Source organism: Gymnogyps californianus, chromosome Z, assembly GCF_018139145.2.
Source record: "Gymnogyps californianus isolate 813 chromosome Z, ASM1813914v2, whole genome shotgun sequence".
Lineage (NCBI taxonomy): Eukaryota > Metazoa > Chordata > Aves > Accipitriformes > Cathartidae > Gymnogyps > Gymnogyps californianus.
In genome coordinates, this window is record NC_059500.1 from 38,739,058 (window position 1) to 38,765,017 (window position 25,960).

The following is a 25,960-nucleotide window of genomic DNA, read 5'->3' on the forward strand; positions in this document are numbered from 1 at the left end:
GCTAAAATATGCAAATGTGATAGTGCTATATATTTGTTCTCCTCTCTGCTTCTATTCAGTAGTTATATAAAATCTGCCTCAGATTATCTCACTGATGAATGGAAGATATATAACCAGGATTTTGAAAGCCTATTTTGCTGTTGGACTCAATGAGATTTGGAACTGTTTTCAGAGAAAGCAGAACTGGAACAGCACCAAATACTCTTTCCTAGCACTGAATTCTTTTACAACTAGATTCATGTTTTTGTAACAACATAACCATGTTGTAGTGTTCACATTAGCCCCTTCGCTTATTGTTAAGTCTTCCCTTACACTGTAAAACTACTTCTCTGTCATTTCCTACTATAAAAAAAATTCAGACCATGAAAGGTGATGTTACTTTTATTGAACTCATGTGAAAGCTAAAGGAAAGGTCACTGGCACCACAGCATGGAGGTAGGCATGGGTCAGTTCTCCAATGAAGTGGGCTGTTATTATTAGCTGCTGATTTGCTCGCATAGTGGAGAGGTTTTGAAGTGATGCTGTATTAATTAGTAGACTTTGGAAGCACAGTGTCAAGAACAGGATCAACTGACACACTTTCCTGTGCCTAACTGCATAATCCTGTTTCCTAACATAGACCCATGCCCTTCTTTAGGCCCTTGTCTATTATAACATTTATGAGATCTCTTGCAGCAGTAAGGCCTCCATGAATCTCCTCTGACACCGAACACCTTTGCACCTGCTCTTTTGGGTTTCACACCCCTCCTGCTAATGTGTGATGTTGCATATTACACCAGTTCCATAAAGCAGCTGTTGCTTTGCTTGGATTGACAGCACTTTGGCCAACTGTATCGGAAAGCAACTCGTCATGAGCACTGAGCAAATTTGAAGAGAATACAAGCACTGCGCAAAGAAGGGCAAGATGAAATCCTGTCTAACAGAAATGCACCCAAGCCAAGCAATTGGAAAAACATTTCTTAGACTGCGAAATGTATGCACAGAAATGCTGGTCCGATTAAAGCCAACTGGACTTTTGCCAGTGATTTAAAATGAAGAATTTCACCAGAGGCTGGCTTAATGCTGTTGGTTTCACAGTACCAAGTTAAGCCCTTTATTACACCACTCCTCTCTGCTTTGTTGTCCTGAAAAACGCACACAAATAAAATCCAGTTTTTAACAAATCCAATACATGACTCCTCTGCAACTTTCTAAAAATTCTACAAATGTGAAGATTTTACAGGTCCTTTATAATCCCATTGAATGAGAGAGGAAGGAGCTAAGGGTGAGTTCTTCTGGTGCCTGACTGGATAGTGAAACCCCTGGGAAATTAATGTCCTGTACATCCCTCTGATTGTGTTTTTCATTTTATAATTGTTAAACACATAAAAAACAAATGGCAAGGGAAAGAAACAGGTTTGGAAGTTTACAGCTTTGAAGAATAACGTGATGGTAAAACAACCTGTCATTTTACATTTCTATTGAGACTGCTGGTGTCCTGCCTGCATAACCAGGGTATGGTTTTGGGAGGTGTGAGACACAGACCACAAAGACAACAAGTTACATGGAAGTGCCCAGTGGGGACTTATTTGAAGTCTCACCACACTTGCATAAAGCTTGTGCCTCTCCTCTTCCTGCTAAATGTTTTCCTTTGCTGAATAGGACTGGTCAGAGAAACAGAACCAGACCAAAAGAGACCGAAAACTTTCCAGATGTTAAACCTCAGTTTTAAAATATCTTTTGAAATTGTATTCATGTATAAAAAGTTATTTATGTCTGTTCTGGATACTGCTGTGTTTGAAAACCTTAGGAGACTAATGTTAGTGCTTAATGAATCTCTAATCACATCAGCTTTTTTTCTTAGGGTCACACATGTTAGCATTGTTGAAAGATGCAAGAGACAACTAATTATAATTTTATTTTTCAGGTAAACAAAGCAAAGAAATGGCACCAGCTATAACTCCTGTAACTCTAGACTGCCTTACCATAGCGGATGCATTACTGAACCTGCTGGTCACCAACACAAGGGAGCTAACTGGTGACGTCAAGACTGGACGCAGCCTGGGCTGCAGTGATCATGCACTGGCGGAGTTCGCAGTCCTGAAGGATATGGGTCAGGCAAAGAGTAAAGTCAAGACCCTGACTGTTAGGAAAGCAAAATTCCAGCTGTTCAAGGAGCTAGTCAATCGGACGCCCTGGGAAACCGCCCTCAGGGACAAGGGAGCAGAACAGAGCTGGCAGATCTTTAAGGACACTTTCCATAGAGCTCGATCCCCAGGTGTAAGAAATCAGGAAAGGAAGACGAGACCGGCATGGATGAGTCATGACCTGCTGCTCAAACTACACGGCAAGAAGGAAATGCACAGGCAGTGGAAGCAGGAATAGGTATCTTGGGAAGAGTATAGGGATGCTGCCCAGTTATGTAGGGATGGGGTCAGGAAGGCCAAGGCACAGCTAGAGCTGGACTTGGCAACAGATGGAAAGAATAATAAGAAGGGCTTCTATAGGTATGTCAGCCAGAAAAGGAAGGTTAAAGAAAGTGTATCCCCCCTGATAAACACAACTGGCAAACTGGTAACAATGGACGAGGAGAAGGCTGATGTACTCAACAATTTCTTTGCCTCAGTCTTCACTGGCAACCTCTCTTCCCACACCTCTTGAGTGGATGGACCTCAAGGCAGGGACTGGGGGAGCAAAGTTGCTCCCACTGTAGGAGATCATGTTCGTGACCACCTGAGGAACCTGAACATGCGTAAGTCTATTGGACCTGATGAGATATATCCCAGAGTCCTGAGGGAATTGGCTGATGTAGTTGCCAAGCCACTCTCCATGATATTTGAAAAGTCATGGCAGTCAGGTGAAGTCCCCAGTGACAGGGAAAAAGGGAAACATTGCACCCATTTTTAAAAAGGGTAGAAAGGAGGACCCTGGCAACTACCGACCTGTCAGCCTCACCTCTGTGCCTGGGAAGATCATGGAACAGATCCTCCTAGGAGCTATGCTAAGGCATACGGAGGACAGGGAGGTGGTTTGAGACAGCCAGCATGGCTTCACCAAGGGCAAGTCTTCCCTGACCAACCTAGTGGCCTTCTATGAGGGAGTGACTACATCAGTGGACAAGGGAAGAGCTATGGATGTCACCTATCTGGAATTCTGTAAGGCTAAGGCCTTTGACATGGCTCCCCACAACATCCTTCTCTCTAAATTGGGGAGAGATGGATTTGATGGATGGACTGTTCGGTGGATAAGGATTTGGATGGATGGTCGCATCCAGAGAGTACTGGTCAATGGCTCAATGTCCAGATGGAGATCAGTGACGAGTGGTGTCCCTCAGGGGTCCGTATTGGGATCAGTACTGTTTAATATCTTCATCAATGACATATAGACAGTGGGATCGAGTGCACTCTCAGCAAATTTGCAGATGACACCAAGCTGAGTTGACATGCCTGAGGGATGGGATGTCATCCAGAGGGACCTGCACAAGCTCAGGAAGTGGGCCCATGTGAAACTCATGAGGTTCAACAAGGCCAAGTGCAAGGTCCTGCACCTGGGTCAGGGCAACCTCTGGTATCAATACAGGCTGGGGGATGAAGGGATTGAGAGCAGCCCTGCAGGGAAGGACTTGGGGGTACTGGTGGATGAAAAGCTGGGCATGAGCCGGCAATGTGTGCTCACAGCCCAGAAAGCCAACCGTATCCTGGGCTGCATCAAAAGAAGTGTGGCCAGCAGGTTGAGGGAGGTGATTCTGCCCCTCTACTCTGCTCTGGTGAGACCCACCTGGAGTACTGCATCCAGCTCTGGAGTCCTCAGCATAGGAAAGACATGGACATGTTGGAACGGGTCCAGAGGAGGGCCATAAAAATGATCAGAGGGATGGAACACCTCTCCTATGAGGAAAGGCTGAGAGAGTTGGGGTTGCTTAGCCTGCAGAACAGAAGGCTCTGGGGAGACCTTATGCGGCCTTTCAATACTTAAAGGGGGCTTATAAGAAAGATGGGGACAGACTTTTAAGTAGGGCCTGTTGCAATAGGACAAGGAGTAATGGTTTTAAACTAAAAGAGGGTAGATTCAGACTAGACATAAGGAAGAAATTTATTATGATGAGGTTGGTGAAACACTGGAACAGGTTGCCTAGAGAGGTGGTAGATGCCTCATCCCTGGAAACACTCAAGGTCAGGTTGGGCGGGGCTCTGAGCAACCTGATCTAGTTGAAGATGTCCCTGCTCATTGCAGGAAGGTTGGACTAGATGACCTTTAAAGGTCCCTTCCAACCTAAGCTGTTCTATGATTCTATGATTTTGAAAGTTCCCCAAGTATGTACTTGCTTATATTAGGACTTAGCTGACACCTTCTATGCAACAGAAATACAAAACAATATTTTTTTTGATCTGTTGAAAACACGGTGCACTAAAACAGCCAGAAAACATAACCTTGCCATTCCTCTGAACTTCAAAGATCAGTTTATACAGGATTGACATGGAAATGCAGGCATACACACATATGCTCTTTCCTTAACAAAGTATTCATATGCTGTAACAGTCTCTGTCTCATTCCTCCACTTTGCACTACCCAGACCACACTAAGGATACACAAAACATTTCAGATCGCTTGCTGGAACGGCTCAGATGTGGTATTGACCACTGTTCAAATCAGAATAACTTTGCAAAACCCCTTTTTAATTTATGTTCAATATCAGAACATCTATCTGTAAGCATTTCTGTCTTGCTGCTGGTAGTGTAGAGTGACTTGCCTGTACTGTGACTGACAGCATGTGCCACACCAGATGGTACAGATGGAGGAAATGAGAATTCTTAATCTTCCCTCTCTTCTCATTAAAGTTCCTTTGGGTCACATCTATAGATACTCTTGGCTGATGTAGCATTATTAGCAGAATTTTATAGTATGGAAAAAGAACTGGCCCTTCAACACAGCAAAGCTGCCTCTTTGAAATATTAGCACAAAACAGGTATTCTGCCATGCACAGGAAACGTTAATTGGGTGATTCAGCAAATAACTGTATAAAGCAATACTTTCTGAAGGAAGCACACCTCAAAATAAGGTCAGAGCAATTTTTCTACAAACTTATATCAGAAAACACGTTATTTATAATATCGTTTTTATTCCTAGAAAAACAAATTAGTTGCATAATGTATATGAAGATGCCAATAGGAACTCTATCCAACAGTTAAAACACAAATACCAGCATCATACTAATTCTTAAATTCACACACAGAAGGTACAAGAAATTTAGAAACAAATCCATCCATTCCTCCCCTTCTCTCTGCAGCTACAGAGTATGGTACCCAGTATAATCCCACTATGCTAGAAGAGGGACTGGATAACATACAGGGCATGCCTTTCCTGAGCATCTTAGCTAGAGGAACAAATTCACTTCCACAGAGGAGTCTTATCAGCTATGTGTCATCTCAGGGAAGATTGTGCCCTAAACTTCATAGAGCACCTTCCCCTGCTGAGCCTGGTTTACTGAGGTCTAAAAGTATCTGTTACAAACTGCCTGCATAAATGAGCTTGCTCTTGCTTAGGCATAGTATGGAATGGTATGGAAATCCTAAGCCCTCGAGAAAGCAGAAGATGAGAGAACACACCCTCAATTTTTTTTAATGGAGCATCAGATGATTACCTCATTTTAAGATTCAGTGAGATGACTTACAGAGTGCTGGAAGCCGTCTTTGAAAACAGGGAAAGAGCTTTCTACAAGAAACGAACAGACAAGTAAGCAGTGTGCTTGCCTCCTGATACTATGGCACAAGATATGTCACTCAAGGCATGGCTCCAAAGCACACCCAAATAGAAATACTGACAAAAGTCCAGGTACTGGACATACACATTCCTAGTAGGCTGACACAGCCACTCCATGAAACAGGTTGCATTAGGCCAGGCAGAATGCTGTGGTTTGGGGTGGGTTTTCTTCCCCACACACTGAAAAAGGTGGATGTATTGCTACCAGATATTGAATCTATTAACAGAGAACGAAGACCCACAAGATTTCAGTTACGTTAGAGCATCTCAGTCATAGCATATCTCAGCTTAAAACAGCTGCGTTGAAAAATGAAATTGGTAGATTAAAAAGGCAAGAAGTAGTCAGTGTACATGCTGGAAACCTCCTTAACAACTGTAGGTTACCTGAAAGGTAGTACAAGATAAAGGTGCTTAGGATCTTGTCTTTCCTGAAGTTTCCCTGTTTACAAAACAGATTAACAGACTTAACAGACATCATAACAGTCTATGAATTTCCTATGTGGCTGAATGACAAATTCAGGCACAGAAACAACTGATATGCCAGCAAAAATTTATACACATATGTGGTAGCTCTCTTCACAAATTAGGAACTTCAATTCAAAACGGGTATTTGGTGACACTGTATGGTTTTGTGTAATAACCTACGTTCACTCTCTACCACTTCTGGGTAGCAACTACAGTCATGTGTTATATGATCCATCTCATTGAGATTTCTCCCCCTAAATTAGCTCATCATGTAATATCTTGTGTCTATTAAAAAAAAAAAAGCAAACACCAAAACAAAAAACGGAACTCTTCTCCTAAGAAAGCAAACAACTAAATAACCAAATAAACTAAAAGCTTCAAGACTTCTCTATTTTTTAGACCTGTCATAAAGAAAATGGATAGAAAGGGAACAGGGAGAAAGATTATTGAAGATGTAATTCAGTCTCAGAGTTCTGATGATCTCATAAACCTTTATGGGTCTGTCAAAAATTCTTGACTGAATTACAGGCATGTTATCAATCTCTTTGAATCCATTTTCGTATATGTTATCAGTGTCTCTCTGGCCATTATTCTATATACAAAACCAAGATAAAATTAGACTTTGATAATTTCTGCTGGGTTGAAGTTTGCCTTTATTTCTTTCGAGTAACTTTTACACTGGAGAATACTGTTGCTGCTCTCATGCATTTCTTTAACCTTCCCACAAGAAACTTTTAAGGATTTGAAAGTCAAATAAAAATTGAACTTCCTAAAAGATGATAAACAGTAAACATTTTTAGCAACTCTCTACCTTATTTTGTGTATCAGTTGCCAAGTTTTCTCTTTTTTGCCTAATGCTGTAAAGGGAACCCATTTACCTACAAAAACAGAGCTTGCACGTACTTAATCATTTACACTCTCCAGTTCCCAATGTTCACACCACAGGAGAGAATGATGACCAACCCTTACGAGCATTTCACTGGATTGACAGATGTTAGCAACAATTGTATTAGGTTATAATTGATCTAATCTGTCTAATTTGGGGTCATAAATACTTGTATGGGGTGTCCATGGCAAGGTGCTGGCAGTGGCGGGGCTGCAGGGTGGCCTCTGTGGGAAGAAACTAGGGGCTGCCCCATGCTGGACACAGACAGTTCCAGCCAGCTCCAGTGGACCCACCACAGGACACAGCTGAGCCCCTCAGCCAAGTGTGTGTTGCCACTCTAAAAACTTATTTAAGAAAGGGAAAAAAATGCCAGAGAAAGGGGGAGAGAATAAAAAGAGTGAGAAAAAGCAGAGGGAACACCAAGGTCCGAGCAGGAGGAGCAGGAGGTGCTCCATGGTGGAGCAGATCTCCACACTGCAGCTCGTGGAAGACCCACACTACTGCAGATGGATATTCCTGAAGAAAGTGCAGCCCATGGAGACTCCACGCTGGAGGAGAGGAGAAGTGTGAGGAGGAAGGAGAAGTAGCTAGACACCACTGTGTACTGGCTATAACTTCCCACACCTCCCTGCGCCAGTCAGGGATGGAAGAGGAATCTGGAGTGAAGGAGTGAAGTTGACCTTGGGAGAAGGGGGAGGAAAGACGTTGTTCTAATGTCTTTGTTTCTCACTACCCAAATATATATTGGCAAATATTAAATTAATCTTCCCCAAGTACAGTCTCTTTTGCCCACAGTAGTAAATGGTAAACAATCTCCCTGTCTTTTATCTCAACCCATGAGCTTTCTTACCCTATTTTCTCCCGATGTCACGCTGAGGAGGGGGAGGGATTGAGCAGGTGGGTGGGCATTTAGCTATTAACCAAGGGTAGCCCACCACAACTCTTCACAGTGTCTTTCTGTTTTCCCTTTTCAGGCTGTTCAGACTAATTCAATATTTTAATTCATTAAATAGTTACCTGCCAGTGACTACCACCTTTTGCCCATCTGAGAATCAAACATCAGACACGTATTACATTAGCAAGGATACTGATGCAATTGCTCTGAATAACATCAGCCATATTGAGTACACCAAAGGCCAAACACTTTGCAGCATTTTAAATCATTTCACAAAAGTGTTCCTTTAATTGTATGCTCAGCTTCCAAAGCTGCCCTTGAAATGCTGATTCTGGGAAACTAATTTTATAAACTAAATCACAAGAGTTTGTGTAGCCTACCTCCCAGGTCACTGCAAGTATAAATAAAGTGCGGGCCTTCAGAGGAACAAGGAAACATAATAGACAATGCCAATATTTTTCTTCTTGACTGTCCTGATTTCAGCTGGGACAGAGTTAACTCTCTTCTTAGTAGCTGGTACAGTGCTGTGTTTTGGATTTAGTGTGAGAATGATGTTGATAACACTCTCATGTTTTAGTTGTTGCTAAGTAGCACTTATCTTAAGCCAAGGACTTTTCAATTTCCCATGCTCTGCCAGCAAGCAGGTGTGCAAGAAGCTGGGAGGGAGCACAGCCAGGGCAGCTGACCTGAACTAGCCAAAGGGATATTCCATACCATGGAATGTCATGCCCAGTATATAAACAGGGGGGAGTTGGCCGGGAGGTGCAGATCGCTGCTCGGACATCGGTCAGCGGGTGGTGAGCAACTGCATTGTGCATCACTTGTCTTTTCTTCGGTGTTATTTTTTTATTGTTGTTGTATTACTTTTCATTACAATTATTATTATTCTGAGTTAGTAGTGTATTTTATTTTTACTTTAGTTATTAAACTGTTCTTATCTCAACCCATGAGTTTTACTTTTTTTCCTTTCCTCCTCCCCATCCCACTGGGAGGGGGGAGTGGGAAGCGACTGTGTGGTGCTTACTTGCTGGCTGGGGTTAAACCATGACATCAACCTTTTAGACCGTGCTGACATGATGTTGCTTCCAGTTTTTGCTGTTATATAAAGTCATTTGCACAGCTACGAATTTTTTCCATAGATTGTCAGTGAACCAGTAGCCAGTAGCCTACACTGTTTTAGTAGCTTTCATTCCCATTGAATAGGAGACTGCCAGAAGGGAACATTTTTGAGCTTTCCAAGAGAAACACTGGTCTCTTAGGACTCAGCCCTGGAAAGACATAGGTCTTTCCTAGGCACAGTTAGGTTTACATGCAAAGGTTACCCATAATGCATAGAGATGAGTAACCCTTTGCACTACAAGACCTTTAGAAGCAAGTGGGAAAATACTCATTGATTTTAACATACCAATGATTGGGGCTAAATTCACCATTCTAGTCCACAGGTTTGAATATACTCACTTTTCCTAGATGCTTATATTTAATTCCTTTGCCTGTTCAGGATATATTTTTTTCTGATTCCATTATGGTTCCTTTTTACTAGTTAAGTTTTATTTGGTTTGTCCTCTATCTTTGCTATGTGAAGGAGGAGGAGAGGAAGGAGAAAGGAGACCTGCACTGTTTGTGCTGTTGCTAACATTTCTATGCAGTGTCCACTTATGATGCGAAGCTAATGTTCACCCTTTGATTCTGTTTCCTTCACAATTCTTTTCAGATAAACTACCTTACAGTGAAAAGTCAGAGGGGAAAGTTGATTACTGTTTGCATTTCCTCAGAACACAACATAAGCATGCCCAAACTAGATCTCACATAAGTTTAATCCACTCCAACATTGCCTGTAAATCGCCCATAACAGATGTTTAGAGAAAAAGTAGGAATCAGTAAAGAAGAGTCTGACACTTCTCCCTAAAGCTCCCCCCACTCATCCTCCAGGAATCAGGATATTAAGAACCTGAGACATACAGATAACATCTGAAACTGTAGTTAGGTACCAGCCAATAGTTTCATTTCTCTGTGAACAATAAGTCTCAGAGCAGCTGTGGCAGAGAGCAGTTACGCGTCCAACACAAGAAATGATGCATGCCTGGGAGTCCTTTTCTCAGTCTTTATTATATATTCATGCCATGCCTCACACGTAATATCCCTTTCAGACAGATATTTATGCTCATAGCAACATGCAGTGTTGTTTATAGAACTCTCCATACTCTTTTTAAAGGAAAACAGACACTGGGAACAGATGAAGGTTAGTATGTGAATTTGACTGTCAAGATGCACTTCACTTTCACAGAAAATAGCTATTTGCAGCCTTCTCCTTATCACCACTGGCCAAATCCCCTTTGACATCATGTCCTCCTTCATATATCAGAATGAATACAAGCAAAATTTAGTCACTTGAAAACTAACACAAAAAAGCTTGGTCCCATTTAACTGCTGCTAAGGCATTTTCGGTGATATTACTACTAAAACATTATTGCTAAAAACTGCAAGGAATGTGATTTAATCTGTTAAGAAAAGATGTTAAGACTGTGATAAAATACCTTACAAGCCAAATAAAAAAGATTGAAGAAACATAGTTTGTTATCTTACTTCAAATGGGAGCTCTGTTATTTCCATATTTCCAGACAAATCCAGTTTTTCCAGATTCTCACAATCACCCAATTCTGGAGGGACTGACTTCAAATTATTGAAACTCACATTGAGCACTTTGAGGTTTTTTAAGCAGCCTGTGAGGGAAAGATAATTAAAATCAGTGCATTAAAAAAAAATATGAAAGGAGAAAGTAAAAATAAAAGGCATACTCAGTTTAGCAAAGAAAAAAACTCCTTAATGTGATGATGAGTAAGAGATTAATAAATATTTTCTGCAGTAGTCACTAACATTGTGGGGGGAAATAGTGCTGTGTTGCACTCGTATGGACTTCCCTTAATCGGCAACGGTTTTGGTGAGAGTTTGAAAGGAGGCAGCAAAGACTTGCAAAGATCTTGATTCTACCAGGGATGAGATACCTATTGACCTCAGTTGAAACTAGAGAAGTTGGCTTTTGGTTCATCCACTTCAGAAAACTTGCCTGTTAACTGAAAAGCATCTTAGTATTTTTTATAGAACCTGTTCATTGGGAACAGTTGCTCCTACTAAACTTACTACATCAGGAATTCTGTCTTTGGTATCCAGCATTGCATACTTTTGATTATAAAAGGTAGTGGACATGTCCATTTGTTTCATTATTTTCTTTATCGCAATTTATCATCCTTGTCGGCTTAATTTTAAGGCCCTTACAATATTCTAGGCTACATTTAGTCACATTGTACTTTCTGTTTCTTTGATTTATAGCATTACATAATCTTCAGTAAAAAGAGGTTTAGAAACATCATTAAAATGTAAAATGTATTATACTGGAAAAATGCCAATTATACAGTGACATAGTCAAAGGGGAAGGAAGTAAGGAATCTGAATGTATGAAATAGCTGATGTGTTAGCAAAGAGATCCTTAAATACATACATAACAAAATGAGAACATTCTATGGACAGCTGTGCTGTTGTACTACATGGACAATCATAGAATCACAGAATCACAAAATCGTTTCAGTTGGAAGGGACCTTCAAAGATCATCTAGTCTGAAGCCCCATCCAAGCTGACTTTGAACACTTCCCATGATGAGGCATCCACAACTTCTCTGGGAAACCTGTTCCAGTGTCTCACCACCCTCATCGTAAAAAATTTCTTCCTCATGTCCAATCTAAATCTACCCTCTTTCAGTTTAAAACCATTGTCCCTTGTCCTGTCACTACAGGCCCTGGTAAAAAGTCGTTCTCCATATTTCTTATAATCCTGCTTTATATATTGAAAGGCTGCAATAAGGTCTCCACAGAGCCTTCTATTCTCCAGGCTGAACAACCCCAACTCTCTCAGCCTTTCTTCATAGGAGAGGTGTTCCAGCCCTCTGATCATTTTTGTGGCCGTCCTCTGGACCCACTCTACCAGGTTCTTGTCTTTCTTGTACTGGGGACCCCAGAACTGGATGCAGTACTCCAGGTGGGGTCTCACAAGTGTGGAGTTTAAGGTGAGAATCAGTTCCTTCGACCTGCTGGCCATGCTTCTTTTGATGCAGCCCAGGATACAATTGGCTTTCTGGTCTGCAAGTGCACATTGCAATATCCAATTTTTCATCCACCAGTGTCCCCAAGTCCTTCCCTGTGGGGCTGCTCTCAATCACTTCATCCCCCAGCCTGTATTGATACTGACGGTTGCCCCAACCCAGGTGCAGGACCTTGCACTTGGCCTTGTTGACTTTCATGAGGTTCACATGGGCCCATTCCTCAAGGCTGTCAAGGTTCCCCTGGATGGCATCTCTTCCCTCAAGCGTATCGACTGTACCGCTCAGCTTGATATCATCTGCAATATTCCTCTCTAATCAGTGATATTCCTGTGATATTCCCCTCTAACCAGTGACAGACTACAGCATTCGCAAGGAAAAGCAGCAGTAAGAAACTTAAATGCAATTCAGCAGTTGGAAACAGGGAGAGAACAGCATCTTGTGTCAACAAGTTCTCAAAGCAGAGTATATATTGGCAAACCAAGACAAGACATACAGGAGATTCACAATTTTATATTACATCAGTCTTCTATTTATAATCAAGTTTTAAAAAAGAATCTGGTGTTCCATGGAATTTGGATGACATTGGAGAGACTCTCCCTACAGTACGTCTCAAGTGCTCAAAACAGTGTCATAATAGTTAGCTTATCCTTAAGGCACTAACGCTTAGTTAAACTCCGTCCAAAGCAAAAGTTGTTTTAGAGCTGCTCACCGTTTGCAATGTGTGGAAATCCTTACCAGAGGCCAGATGGCGCTTCCACAGAAAATGACAGAGAAGAAACACAGGGAATTGAAAGCTCCACATTTTTTCCCTGAGGAATTGCTGTTGTCAGAGGCAGAGATATGCAGTTTGATGACCAATACTAGCAGCCATCAAATCACACAGCATTTCACATAAACCTCAGAGTCTCCCTTGGACACAACATTGTCTTCAAATGATGGCTGGACCACCCAAATCTTTCTCAGAGGTGGCAGACAAGCCGTATATGGTAAGAACTGCATTATATTAATCTGTACAGGTTGCAACAGAGAAAAATACAGAAGCTTCCACTCAGCTTTCTCCCAGTTTTAGCTCTGCCAGAAATAGAAACTGAGGTGGTATTTCTAAATTCAGCCGTCCTTTTATGAAGGTAACCTTGTCTTTCCTATTCGCTGTGAAGTTCTGTTTTAGTTGAAATAGCAGAAGCAAAATTTTCTGTAAGACTACAACAGGCATTGTTTTGGCAGTACATTACTGTCCCACAAGGGTCGTTGGGGCTGGTGCAAGAGAGTAATAGATGCTACTTAACAGCATAATGTGTAAACTGCCTTATTTCTGGATTTTTAAGCACATAAAAGCAATAAAAATTTAGCCTACCCAGGATGAAGCCTCACCAGGTTTAGTATCACGATGTAGACAAAGGAAGGTATTACATCATATGCTAAGTGGCATAAACATCAACTTATCACCTCATTGCAACAAAATAATCACTGAAGCAGAAACGCCTTAAAATAAAATAGAGAATCAGAGAATCGCAAATTAATTCCTCATCCAATTAGTCCCTCAGTGAAGGAGAGCAAATCCCATTGGAATGAAAAAGGAACTTCTTACTCATTAGCACTGGAATGTTTTGTGTTTTCTTTTAGCAATGGGATATCGTACTGCCTCTGTCTGGAATGGAGTTAATTTTCTTCATAGCAGCCCATATGGTGCTATGTTATGGATTTGTGACCAAACAGTGGTGATAACACACAAATATTTTGCTGTTGCTGAACAGTGCTTACACAGCATGAAGGCCTTCTCTCATTTCTCTCTCTGCTGCCCCAGTGAGTCAGCTAGGGGTGGGCAAGAGGCTGGGAGGGGACAGGGCCGAGACGCTGGACCAGAATTGACCAAAGGAATATACTATAGCACAAAAAGTCACATTCAGCAGTAAAAGCTGGGGGTGGGGGAAGAATGGGGAGCAGTTTTCCAAGGTGGCTATTGCTCAGGGACTGGCTGGGCATTGGTCAGCTGGTGGTGAGTGACTGCTTTTGCATCACTTGTTTGTTTGTTTTTCTGCACTTATTAAACTGTCTTCATCCTGACACACGAGTTTTCTCACTTTTGTCCTTCCAATTCTCTCCCCATCCTGCTGTGGGAGACTGAACAAGCAGCTGCAGGGGGCTCAGCAAGCTGTGTGAGGCTTAGCTGCCTATGAGTGTTAACCCACAACAGGTGTATTTGCTAACTTTTCAGCCACTGAAATTTCTACTTCTCAGTTCCATTAGTAGCTGGAGGACTAACGCAGACAAGGCATCTAGTGTCACCAACATCCTAGTCACGCTCTTGTCTAACTCTGCTCAGATGATGCACCTCCGGTGCATAACTAGGAGACATGGAGCAGAATTGCTTACAAAAAAAAAAATCACAAAAATTTAACAGCCTTTCTGGGCAGAGGGACGAAGACAAGCACAGCTTCCCCTTCTGACCTTCCTGCCTTCTGAAACCACAGCTTTGCCAGCTTTTTTCTCCTTTCACAGTTTCTAACATGTATGTCAATGTGCACAATATGGTTTGTCCCAGCTTGCAGGTATGAGAAAGCAAGTAAGTAGAAGATGCATCACATTTCGCTTGTCATATATAATCCCTCCCTAATGTGACAGAAGCGCACTACAGAATCTGTAGTCAATTGCCAGTAATTACTGTGGCTAAGATTATGAAAATTACTGGAAAAAGTCATAAGTCTTTCAACTGAATTTAATTCTGATAACAAACTCAGGACAACATAGGTGAGTGGGATACAGTTCACCAAGATCTGCCTGCGGGGAGCAATCTCTTGCAATTCTGTGTAATGGCTGTTTTTTCACCTCTTGGCTCTCCAGTGGATTAAGTTATGCCACCTGACAGCTGAGCAGTAGTCAAGCATTAACACTCCCTCGAGGACCATAAGACATACATAGGACTCCCCAGGACCTCCTGGATAAAACCCTTACACCACCACTTCACATAATCGCATTTTTTTTATTTATCACATTCCATCTTAAAAGTAGTTTGCATTTTTTACATCCACTGCTCTTATGGAAAAACAAAGTTACAGAGTTTCATCCTTTTCGTGATTTGGAATGGTCTTCGGATTGCCAGTCTGAATTTATTCACAGAAGTTTTATAACCATTAATTCATTTGCCAATTTTATCTTTAAATAGCTCTTTTCCTTCCCTGGTGTTTACTTCTCTGATGTTTTCATAGGTAGCAGACATATCAGAATTTATTTTACTAGCCTGAATAAGCCAATTCTTCCAATCTCCTCTCACAAAGTAAGAATTCCCCTCCTCGAATGGTCCTAATAGACTTCTTTTGCATCCGTTCCCATCTGAAATAACTTTTCTTGAATCTGGGTGACCACAACTTTAGGTATGTATCGTATTGGATTGTCCTTCTGTGACTGTTAGATTAGGAATTTTGTTTCTTCAGTTATTTGCATTTAATGAGCTCATGACTTGCTGCACAAATTAGTAGCTCCTGAGTACATGACCTTCAACTCTGCAATCGTGAATTTAACCTCTTTACTTTTCTGGAAGCCCACCTGCTCATCCAGCTTTTCATATTTCCTCCTGTTCATGCAGTGATAATAGCACCCAAACTGTGTCAGCAGAAAATTTTAGTAGCCCAGTTCCTCAAAAAAATTAAGAAATAAACTCAAGACTGATCCTTGAGAAACTCCACAAGTGATCTTCCTCCTGACTGATAGCTTCTCTTTCCAAATAAGTGCCTTGTTGCTTCTGCTTTAGGAAATCTGTTGCTCATTTTTACAATTGTTTCATCGAAGTCCATTCTCTTAGATTCAAACATTCATTTTCCATAGTGCACTGTATCAAATACTATATGGGATGCCAGACAGACAAAATCTAGTACTTGAAGCTCAATCAAAAGAAAGACAGAAACCAAATGAGTTGGACACAACTTGCTTTTCCTTTATAAATTTTTAATATCAACCTAGTTTCCATTCAGCTCCATGTCTCTAATTACTCCTTCCTCTAAAAAACTGTTTAAAATTCTTACAAGCAACAATCTACACAGGGATAGAATTAGGTTATATGAGTTGCCTGAACGGTGATCCAGGTTACAGGCTGAGATCTTTTCCTTTCTCAGACAAAAGGAGTAAGACTGTCACTCTCCTTTTCCCCTAGACCTGTTAAACAAGGCTGCTAGGCTATTTTTGTCAGAGAAAGAGCACAAATATAAGACTATAAGACAACATTCATGACAATTCAAGATTCTCAAATCCAGATATCTTGGCTGAAGGAATGCGAAATCGGGGAGCAATGAAACCCTAAATAACCTTCAAATGCTGTAGGCATTGTCAGTAAGATTCCAGCCATTCTCACCCATGTTTGGAGTTTATTGCAATAACAGCTGGGGGACTCGGGGGGGGGTGAGGCAGGTGGTAAGGCAGTATGAACTACTTTCACTACCCTGTAATCTGTATTTAGGGGCTTATTTATACCTTCTTAGTGCAGAAGTTCTCCACTCTCTTAGGTATGGTGCCCAGCCACCATCAAGCTTAATGAGTATGCAATACAGCCATTGAAGCAGCCTTAGGAGGGGACAGAGGAGGTGACACCCCCTTCATAGCTGCACAAATGTAAAGCAGGATTTGACTGCCACACCTGCCACCTATACATTCAAATAATACTCAAGCACAACTTCTCAATTAAAAGTAGTAATAATAAAATCCTTGCTGCTACAACACTGTTGTTAACTATGCTTAATGGCACTGAATTTTCAGTTCTATAAAAAATGCAAATTAGGGAGTTAAACAGCTAACATCTCTGCGTTTTCCAAGGAGAGGCAGTAAAAGCAGTAATGAAATCCAGGGCTTCCCTGGCAGTTTCACAATTAAGAATATTTTATTTTTAAGTGGGAGCTGCAATGCCATAGTTGTTGCCTCAGATAGTGTTTATTCCCAGTTTAAATTTTTAATTCATTATTAATAAAATTAAACCAGTAACTAAACTCTATAATTTCTGATGGGCAATGCAGCGTGGTAACAATGGTAATGCAACCTCACCGTTTAGGCAAGCCTACATCAGTGCTCCTAACAAGATGTCAGAGACAAAATACAGATGAGGTTACAGAGAGCCTTTATTATCTAAGCATCCCACTCAACGCAAATGCAAATCCACTTGTATAAACTGGAGTAAAACACAAAGCAAATTTTTACATTAATCTGCAATGATGTGATAGCAGCTTCTTATGGGCCAAGACAAATAGTCTATTTCCAGCCTTCTCTGCTGAATCAGTGGCATTGCCTTTGATTTATCTGAAAGGAGATATTGATGTTAAAGCTTACAGATAACAGTTAATACATTAATTTTTTTTCTTTTTTTTTTACTTCTGCTCAAAGCATCCGAGCAAAGGCAGAATGAAGACTTCCTGAACTCCGTTTGCATAACAAAGTCGCAAAACCTTTTTTTGCCACTAGGGTTTATAAAAGCTGTAGCACAGTAACAGATTGGCCCTAGGCTAGTAAAATTTCATTCTTTAACCACTTTCATGTGTTCAATTAAAAAATTCAAACATGCTGAGAGAAATTGCAAGTGACTACTGCGAACAAAAAATAAAAAGGATAAAGCTTGGGATCTCGGTCTGTGGTCAGAAGAGTATTAGTACAATGTAAGGGGAAAAAAAAGAAGGTTTTCTTGTAGCGAAATAGAGGTAGAAAAACATGAAGAAGCTCTTGTGGGCTCAATGGTAGACAGAGATACCTTCAGGGAAAAAATGTAGGGGAGGGTCTACTGAAAGGGCTGAAAAGAAAATTAGTGAAAACAAAAATGCAACGAGCTGAACTGAAGATATTTTGGTACATCAGAAATTCTATAGAAAAGTATGTGACTTCCTTTTTTCATGTAAGCAGATAAGCTGAAACATGGACTCTGATCTCCCTGGGGATCCCCAAAAGAGGGTGTATCTCCCAAGGGCAAAGCAGAGTATAAGCTCAGTCGTGGGGCTGGAAAACACGTTCTGAGCATCAGAAATAAACATGGAGTAAACCGTTTGGGAAGGGTAGAACAACACATTTTGATCACGTTGGAAACTGAAAAAGCTTCTTCTTGGGTAAAACTTTTCCATCATAACCAGAATGGTGTGCACAACCTCCAACATTCCCACTGTGACCCAAGTGAAGACTGAGAAATAAACCACAGAGTTTGCTAATACCAATCTGCTCTGTGTACAAGGAGAGTGTTCTAACTTTGTTACATATAATATAGTTACATAAAGCAATATGACAAAGTCAATACATAGGAATCTTTTGGCAAAAATAATTTCTGTAATGAGTAGTTTCCATGGCAATGTTTACAGTCTGAGCTCAGTACCCAATGGCATTATTTAAAATCTTTTCAAGAAATTCAGCTTAATAAAGTACTGGCCTTTGCAAGATCCAATGATGTTGAAATTTGTTAAAGTACTATGTTTGCATTACATTTAATACAATATTCCCATTTTTGATAGCTTAAGGAGATGAATAAAAAACATTATTTCCTCTCTAGTTGGTCCAATAAAAAGTACAATTTTGTACTTTTGTGATGCACTAACCAACGGTTAAATTTTGAGGAGCTTACCAGCTGTTCCAGTACAAGCAAGTCATCATTTGAGCAGCTAGCCTTAAAGCAACTGGCATCCTCCTAAAAACAGTCAACTTGCAACAGAGGTGTTTAATACATTCCCTTCAAATGGGGAACATAAAATTTTCCTCAGTTGTATACAAGACTGAGCTGTTGAACAGATAATATTCAGTACTGAATAAATCACAAGGGTAAGAGATGAGTCTGCAACTCCTCAGAACTAGACTGCCTTTAAACTGAGAATATGTATTTTCTTCTCGGAAACTCACACACCAGCACACTGGGAATCTTATTAATAGGAAAAGCTATTTTAGGTATCTAGAAGTCATTTAAAACTGTTTTACTTATAGTTTTCCCCTCTGAGTTCTAGGAAATTGGATTAATGGTATGCACAAATGAAATTTTATACTGTGAGGTAGGGAGGAGACCAAAAAAATCCCTGTGATTTCTTATTAAAATATGTCTCAAAAGCACAGTTATTTTTCCACTTAAATATTTGGCATATCAAAAATGTAAGAGAATGTAATAAGGTACAAATATTTTATTAACAGCTCTTTGAGATATTTCATGAATAATTTGTGGAACAAAAAACCCTGATACAGCCTCACTATCCCAGCCCAGCCCAAAAGCTTTGGGATCACATGAAAATGCAATTCATTACTTCCTATGTGAATATAGGAATATATTCTACTGGATATTTTCAATTATAGGAATTACTAATGTACTAGCACTAACTAATGTACAGCGACTGCGCTGCAGCTGTGCAGTCAGAGCCAGAACTGCAAACTCACCCAAAAGCCATTGCCAAAGAAAATCCCTCAGCTACACCTCTGCTCATGAATTTTTCTGTTATTCCTGGGAAAATCAGACCTGACAACTTTGAAACAGACAACAACTCCATTTTGCCGTTTTCTCCGTCTTTGTTTACTTGCTTCCCATGAAAATATTCGCTATTCTACAAAAACAATCAAATTGAAAAGTATTCTCATCTGTCTTCTGATCCAAATTTGATCTGTTCAAGTGCATAGGCAATTATAGCTAAGAGTGTGATTTGAAATATCTGAGAATGGATTCAAGTCTTTCTTCTTTCTGATTCAGAGTAGAGCATTCCCTTCTAAATCAGGTAAAACAGGAACATGAACTTCCTGCAGATATTTTCGTCCAGAGACTGCTACTGCAGCAATCTTTGTTTCACTGAAAATATTCTTATCATCTCCTGTTCTCTCACACCTTTAAAGCCCTCTTGTGAGAATCAAAAGTAGTCCGAACATGGCTCACCAGTTTAGCTTCTGCTGGATGATTTGTTGGTCTAAACTTGGCTTCAATTCTGTCTGAAGATTAAAGACTCAACAGCATGCGTGTCACTGCCAGCTTCAACCATCTGTCATTACTCTCAAGTATGTTTTAGCTGTGATATTTACCTACTTGCTGCTGTTTTGTAAACAGAACACAAAATGATGAATACCTTAGCACTTAACCTTTCCAGAGACCTTACCTTCTGATTTAGCACCCAGTCCTCACTCCTTGCTTAGATAGAGCTCCCAAACCAAACTCACATCGATTATTTTCCCTGTGATAATTTAGCAGCTAGATAACTAAAGTATGAAAGGTTTCATTTTGAAGCAGCATCCACAAACTTCAAAATATCCAAGACTTTTCATAATAATATCTTATTAAAATAATGAACATTTCCAATACATATTCATATCTATGTCTGTATGCATATATAGTACATGAAATAGAAGTATAGCCATTTGCAAACATACCACTTTACATGTCAACAAAGAGAGCATTATACAAATTGAGATAAAAACTTCTCTGTAATTTATGCTATAACAACAAGGGCAGCTCCATTGCATTACTAATAGGTGGTCTATCAACACAGGACGTTCACTAAGACTGAAAATCCTTAGGCAGTTTTGGCAAAAAAGTGCTGAACAGTTCAGTTGCACAGTCCTGGAGTGGCTTTTTTGCATTATTTCTTTTTAAACTACATTAGTGAATCTGCATTTTTGTCTGGATGGGCTAGAATTACTGCTGTGATACAGAATTATTGTATAAATAGCATCTATGGCTAACCAAATCTGTTAATTTGGTTATGCAGTGTCTCAAAAGGAAAGGTTCAAATCCAGGTTTCTCCAGATGAGTGTTTAGTACAGTCATGCCCGCTCTTATTTAATGAATATTAAAAAAAAAATTTCTGAACAAGAGTTCACTGTTAAGAGGAGGATGGTGAGTGCTGTAACATTGTGGCTGAGGCAGGACCTACAGCAAACAGTTTTCTAATACTCACTGGCCCTTCCAGTCAAACATCTCCATAAAAAAGCAGCAGCAAAAACGTTGAAAGGAAGAAAGCAACACCTTGGGTATAAGCTAGAGGGATGAGCGTATTGGATGGAAAGTGAATAAATGGGAGTAACATGAAAGCTATTGATGAGCAGAAATCACATCATTTAAATGCAATTGAAAGAACAGCAATTGCTACTAGAACCATCTGAAACTTTCCTCCTTGTTTCCCAAGAAACGTCTGATATGGCCTCTACATTACCCTCTACAGAGAATTGGTTATGCTAGAATGATCTGGTTTTGTGCCTTTATTCTGGAAACAGACTCTATTAGCGTTCATAATCACTTTTTCTTGGGGATCATTTTCGTTAACAATGCACAATATTACAAGAAAGAAAAAACTTTCTTAGCCTTTTCCTGCCTCAATTGTTAAGCAGCGACCCCTTAAAACCTTATGTTTAATGGTTTAGGGTAGCCTCTGGAAGGGAACTATGTCATTTCCCCTTTCTTCCACACCACCTGGTAGAAGGTGTTTGTCCATTAAACTCACTGACCCATCTAAGTTCCACAGTCAAAGTGCTGACCAAACAGCGTTTATTTTATGTCCATTATCTCCTGCTTGTGTCTTGTTTATGATTTGTTAGTATATTTAGCTGCCAGGTTGAAACTATAAAACATCTCTCAATGTCAGTGGGAAATTTTTTGTGTAAAATATAATGTTAGTGAATAAATCAAAAGCATTAGCGTTATTCTAGTAATAGAGTAGAAAAAGAGTAGAAAAGAGTAGAAAAGTCTAGCACCGATTCCTGTGTTTCAGGATGCTCTCTCTCTCCCTGGTTTTTTTGGTTAAACCTGTGATAACTATGGAGGTGGAGGTTTTAGTCTATCTTTTTTTTGAAAGTTGTTAGCTGTTAATGCATATAAGGAATACCAGTCATGGGGAAAGCTTAGGACTACTGCATTCAAAAACAAAGGTTGAGGTATTACTACACCTGGGTGCATGGACTCGACTACGAGGGCCTCATAGTTGACCCAGTTTCTTCAGCTCTCAAAGATACCACCGGCGTGTTGGGTTTGTGTAGCAGAGGAGGGGCTACAGGGGTGCCTCCTGTGAGAAGCTGGTAGAACCTTCCCTGGCTCCAACCCAGGCTCGCCTCAGGCCAAGGCCGAGCCCATCAGCAACGGTGGTAGCGCCTCTGTGATAGTATATCACTGAGGTAGTGTGAGGGTAAGACTCCTGAGGTAGTGTGAGGGTAAGATGGAGAATGAAGAAGAGAAAGAGCAGCAGCAGCAGCTGCTACAGTAAGAGAGTAGGAGAGGAAGAAGAGGGAGGAGCTCCAGTGAGGAAGAGTGGGATGTGAGAGAAACAACCATGCACACACCGAGGTCAGTGAAGATGGAGGAGAGGGAGGAGGTGCTCCGAGCAGAGATTCCCCTGCAGCCCATGGTGAGACGGCAGGCTGTCCCCCTGCAGCCCATGGAGGGTTAACGGCAGAGCAGAGATTGCCCTGCAGCCCGTGGAGGACCCCACGCCGGAGCAGGTGGCTGGGCCCAGAAAAGGCTGCGACTCTGCGGTGGAGCCCACGCTGGAGCAGCTTCTGGAGGACTGCAGTGCGTGGAAAGGACTTCAACTGGAGAAAATCACGGGGGGCTGACCCGCGTGAGAGGAACCCCGCGCTGGAGCAGGGGAAGAGTGTGAGGAGCCCTCCTCCTGGGGAGGAAGGGGCGGCAGAGACAGCGTGTGATGAACTGACCGCAACCCCCATTCCCGCCCCCTGCGCCGCTGGCGGGGGAGGAGGTAGAGGTATCGGGAGCAAAGCTGGGCCCGGAAGTAAGGAGGGGCGGGGGGAAGGTGCCTTTCTAAGGTACGGTTCTATTTCTCATCATTCTACTTTAATTTGCGAACAACCAAATCAGATTGGTTTATTTTTCCCCAAAATCGAGTCTGTTTTGCCTGTGACCACAAGTGGTGAGTGATCCCTCCCCGGCCTTGTCTCGACCCACGAGCTTTTTGCTGTATTTTCTCCTCCCCATCCTACCTGGGGCGGAGGAGTGAGCGAGCGGCTGCGTGGTGCTTTGTTGCAGGCTGGGCTTAAACCACGACAACCGGTTACAGTAACACTTTTCCTTGTAAGAGCAGTAAATCCCTCTCAAACCATTGTAGTCTTTCAAACAAGCTTTTTATATTGTAAGATCAGAAAACACAGGAGAGCCAAACACTAAAATTCTTGTTGTTATGTAGCTTAAAATAGCAAAAGCCAGAGTATGCAAGCATTAAGAATTTGTTTCTCTAAAAACCCTGATGTCATGTTGGATATACCACTTTATTAAACGGATATCATTACTGAACTCATTATAAAATTCAAAAGATGGATTTTATGCAGCATTATATTTTTGACTCCTCTTTAACATAATCTTATGTTTAAATTAATCTTGTTCGAGGTTTACAGTTCTGTAATACTTCTATTTTTCTTAACCTGTAAGGAACATAAAACACAACCTGTTCTCAGGAAGAATTCTTCATCGACTTGAATACAAGCAATAACTGCCTTATAGTCAGATAACAAAAATGTGTCAGTTTTTTCCCAATGTTTGAACCACACTACACACATAGTATTGCATACAATTCGGCAAGTATAATTACAGCCAGAGAGTGGTAAAAATTTATAGGCGACTGTTCACTGGAAACAAGACGACAATTATCAGTAAATTAATAAGAATATCCGCGGATGCTCGTTTCCCTGCAATATAGTTAAATGGCATAAGTATAAATAGCTGAATATCTTGAACCAACTTACCAATTTCCACTGGGAGATGGTTGATTTGATTTTTTGACAACTCCAGTACTCTCAGATCTTGAAATAATGCAATGTAGGCTGGAATGGTTTGTATCATCGTATTGCACACGTGCCATTCTTTCAGATGGATCTGTTCTTTCAGAGAATCTGGGAATTCCTGTAAATGAAATAAGAACAGATAAATAGAAAGCATCAAGTTAGTATTTTGTTCTACCATGTTTCTAAATACAGGGGGGGGGAAATTCCACAGCCAAACCTCAACACTTTACCTTAATTATCTTGATGTAGAACAGCAGTTTGCCAGAACCTCATAGGAGGTGTTTGCTTTTGAAGAGCATTGCAGCTGTCTGTCACCACATATTCATTTTTTAACTGCTAATGCAATCATTTTGCTCTAAAACTGAAACCTATCATCTGAAGCACTCAACCTGTTTGGTGTTCCCCATATTATCTCCTTTTTCCAGCTGGAAGATTTTTTTAAAAACACATTTCAGTGCTTTAATTCACACATCAAGATGTAGTAAAATGCAACACAGAACAGAAGAGTGGGTGTATGGAGAATATCTAAATAGGATTTGCCACAAAAAAAAAAAAGTGACTACGTTCTTAATACCTGCCAATGTTTCAAAATTTATTTGCCAAGATGGAACACAGTCCAAGGAATAGAAACATTTCAGATAGGATACACACATCACCTTTTCAAAGTCTTTTTTCGAATACGTGACTTAACTTCCTAAGTTATTTCAACAATGTTTGAAAATTTTTACTAAATTTCTTTAGGAAGAATAAAAATACTCATTTTTAAAATCAGTCCACAATTGCAATTCTTGCTTTAGTCATGCTTTTTCTTTAAGAATTCTAGTATTGTTCCAAATACACAGCAAATAAATTTGCTCCTGAGTAATTTGCAGGCTATTTGTCCAAAATATCCAGTGTATAACAGTCACTGAAACTAAAAGTTTTAAAGCCTTTATTCTTACAAAATTGCTTTAGTTAATTGGTATTCCGTTCAGATGTGCAGATCTTTGTTTGAATTACGTCATCAGATTCCTTGAACTTGAAACAGACAAAAATCAATTCATAGAGTTGAAGGTCAGGTTATTCAAACTCCACTTTCTAAAGCAGCACGTAATTTACCAGTCTGTCCTGGGTTTTGTATCACTGTGCATTGGTAACATCTGGAGTAAAAAATCTGAATGAGATGCTATCGCTAACTTTACTCCATAAAAAGAGATGTAAGAGTTTTAGCCTTTAATTCCTTTATAAGTTGCAAATTTGTTTCCTGTGCGTGAAGAATATAACACAGTAGGAATTACTCTTTTTTTATACAGAGGATATTGCCGACTTTATTTTTTTCTTTCTAGATTTCATAGATCCCCCAAGACATTAACGAGAGCAATGCATTTTAATTGTTTTTTATTAATTCTGAACTTCTGAACTAGGAGTAGTGCTACTTAACTTTTAGCTAAATTAAAACATCTAATTGTAATTAAAGATATACTGGACTGTTGATCATAAGCTGTTCTTTGGTTGTTGCTGCCTCTAATTTCAGTTCTTTTCAAATTTACACGTGCAGACACTTGGCCTGTATATGTAGTTCTGCCTTGCTACCTGCCCTTCCATATTTGATATGGATCGTTTCATTTCTTGCTTCATTTTCCCACTAGGTGTGTATTGCATTGTGATCCATCTTCTATATTTGTCAGTTTATGGCAGTTATAAAAAAAAAAAAAGCCTCAGGGCTGGTAATGAGAAATCTCTCCAACTTTTTGGAGTGGGTTTATACTCCTCCACCTTCAGTGTCGCACATTTTTCTGCAGCAAAATAAAAGAATACATACCAACTGCAAATTCAATTAGTATTGTCTTTCCTACCTGGACAGAATTCAAAATGCAGCACACAGGGGACAGCATTTAGCTGGAGTGTCATAGATGCCACTGTAGGGAAGAACCCTGATGCACAGAGAAAGCAGATGCAGTATATACTGCAGGGAAAAAGATGTCTGGGTAACAGATAGCATTTGCCACTCTATTTCTCCACAGTCCAGGTCTGTCTTTGTCTTTCTACTGACCTACTGGTTTTTTTGCACCTTGTCACAACAGACCATCTCCAGCTCCTTACTGGCAGATACAGCAGGGAGCAAAGGGGAACAGTTGCCCCGTGAAGCCAACAGCCTTGCTGTTCTCCCAGACTGAAGAGGGTATCCCACAAACT

General features: G+C 40.6%; 1 protein-coding gene across 2 annotated transcripts in view; it reads right to left on the reverse strand.

Annotated features, from left to right (window-relative positions):
* Positions 1 to 25,960, reverse strand: part of LRRC2 (leucine rich repeat containing 2) — a 70,039-nt gene that overhangs the window by 17,806 nt on the left and 26,273 nt on the right. For both annotated transcript variants that reach the window (XM_050913107.1, XM_050913108.1), the window contains exons 4-5: positions 23,747 to 23,903; positions 10,569 to 10,705 (exon numbers count right to left, since the gene is read on the reverse strand). In XM_050913107.1, the coding sequence (XP_050769064.1) occupies positions 10,569 to 10,705; positions 23,747 to 23,903 (294 nt within the window). The remainder of the gene's footprint in view (positions 1 to 10,568; positions 10,706 to 23,746; positions 23,904 to 25,960) is intronic.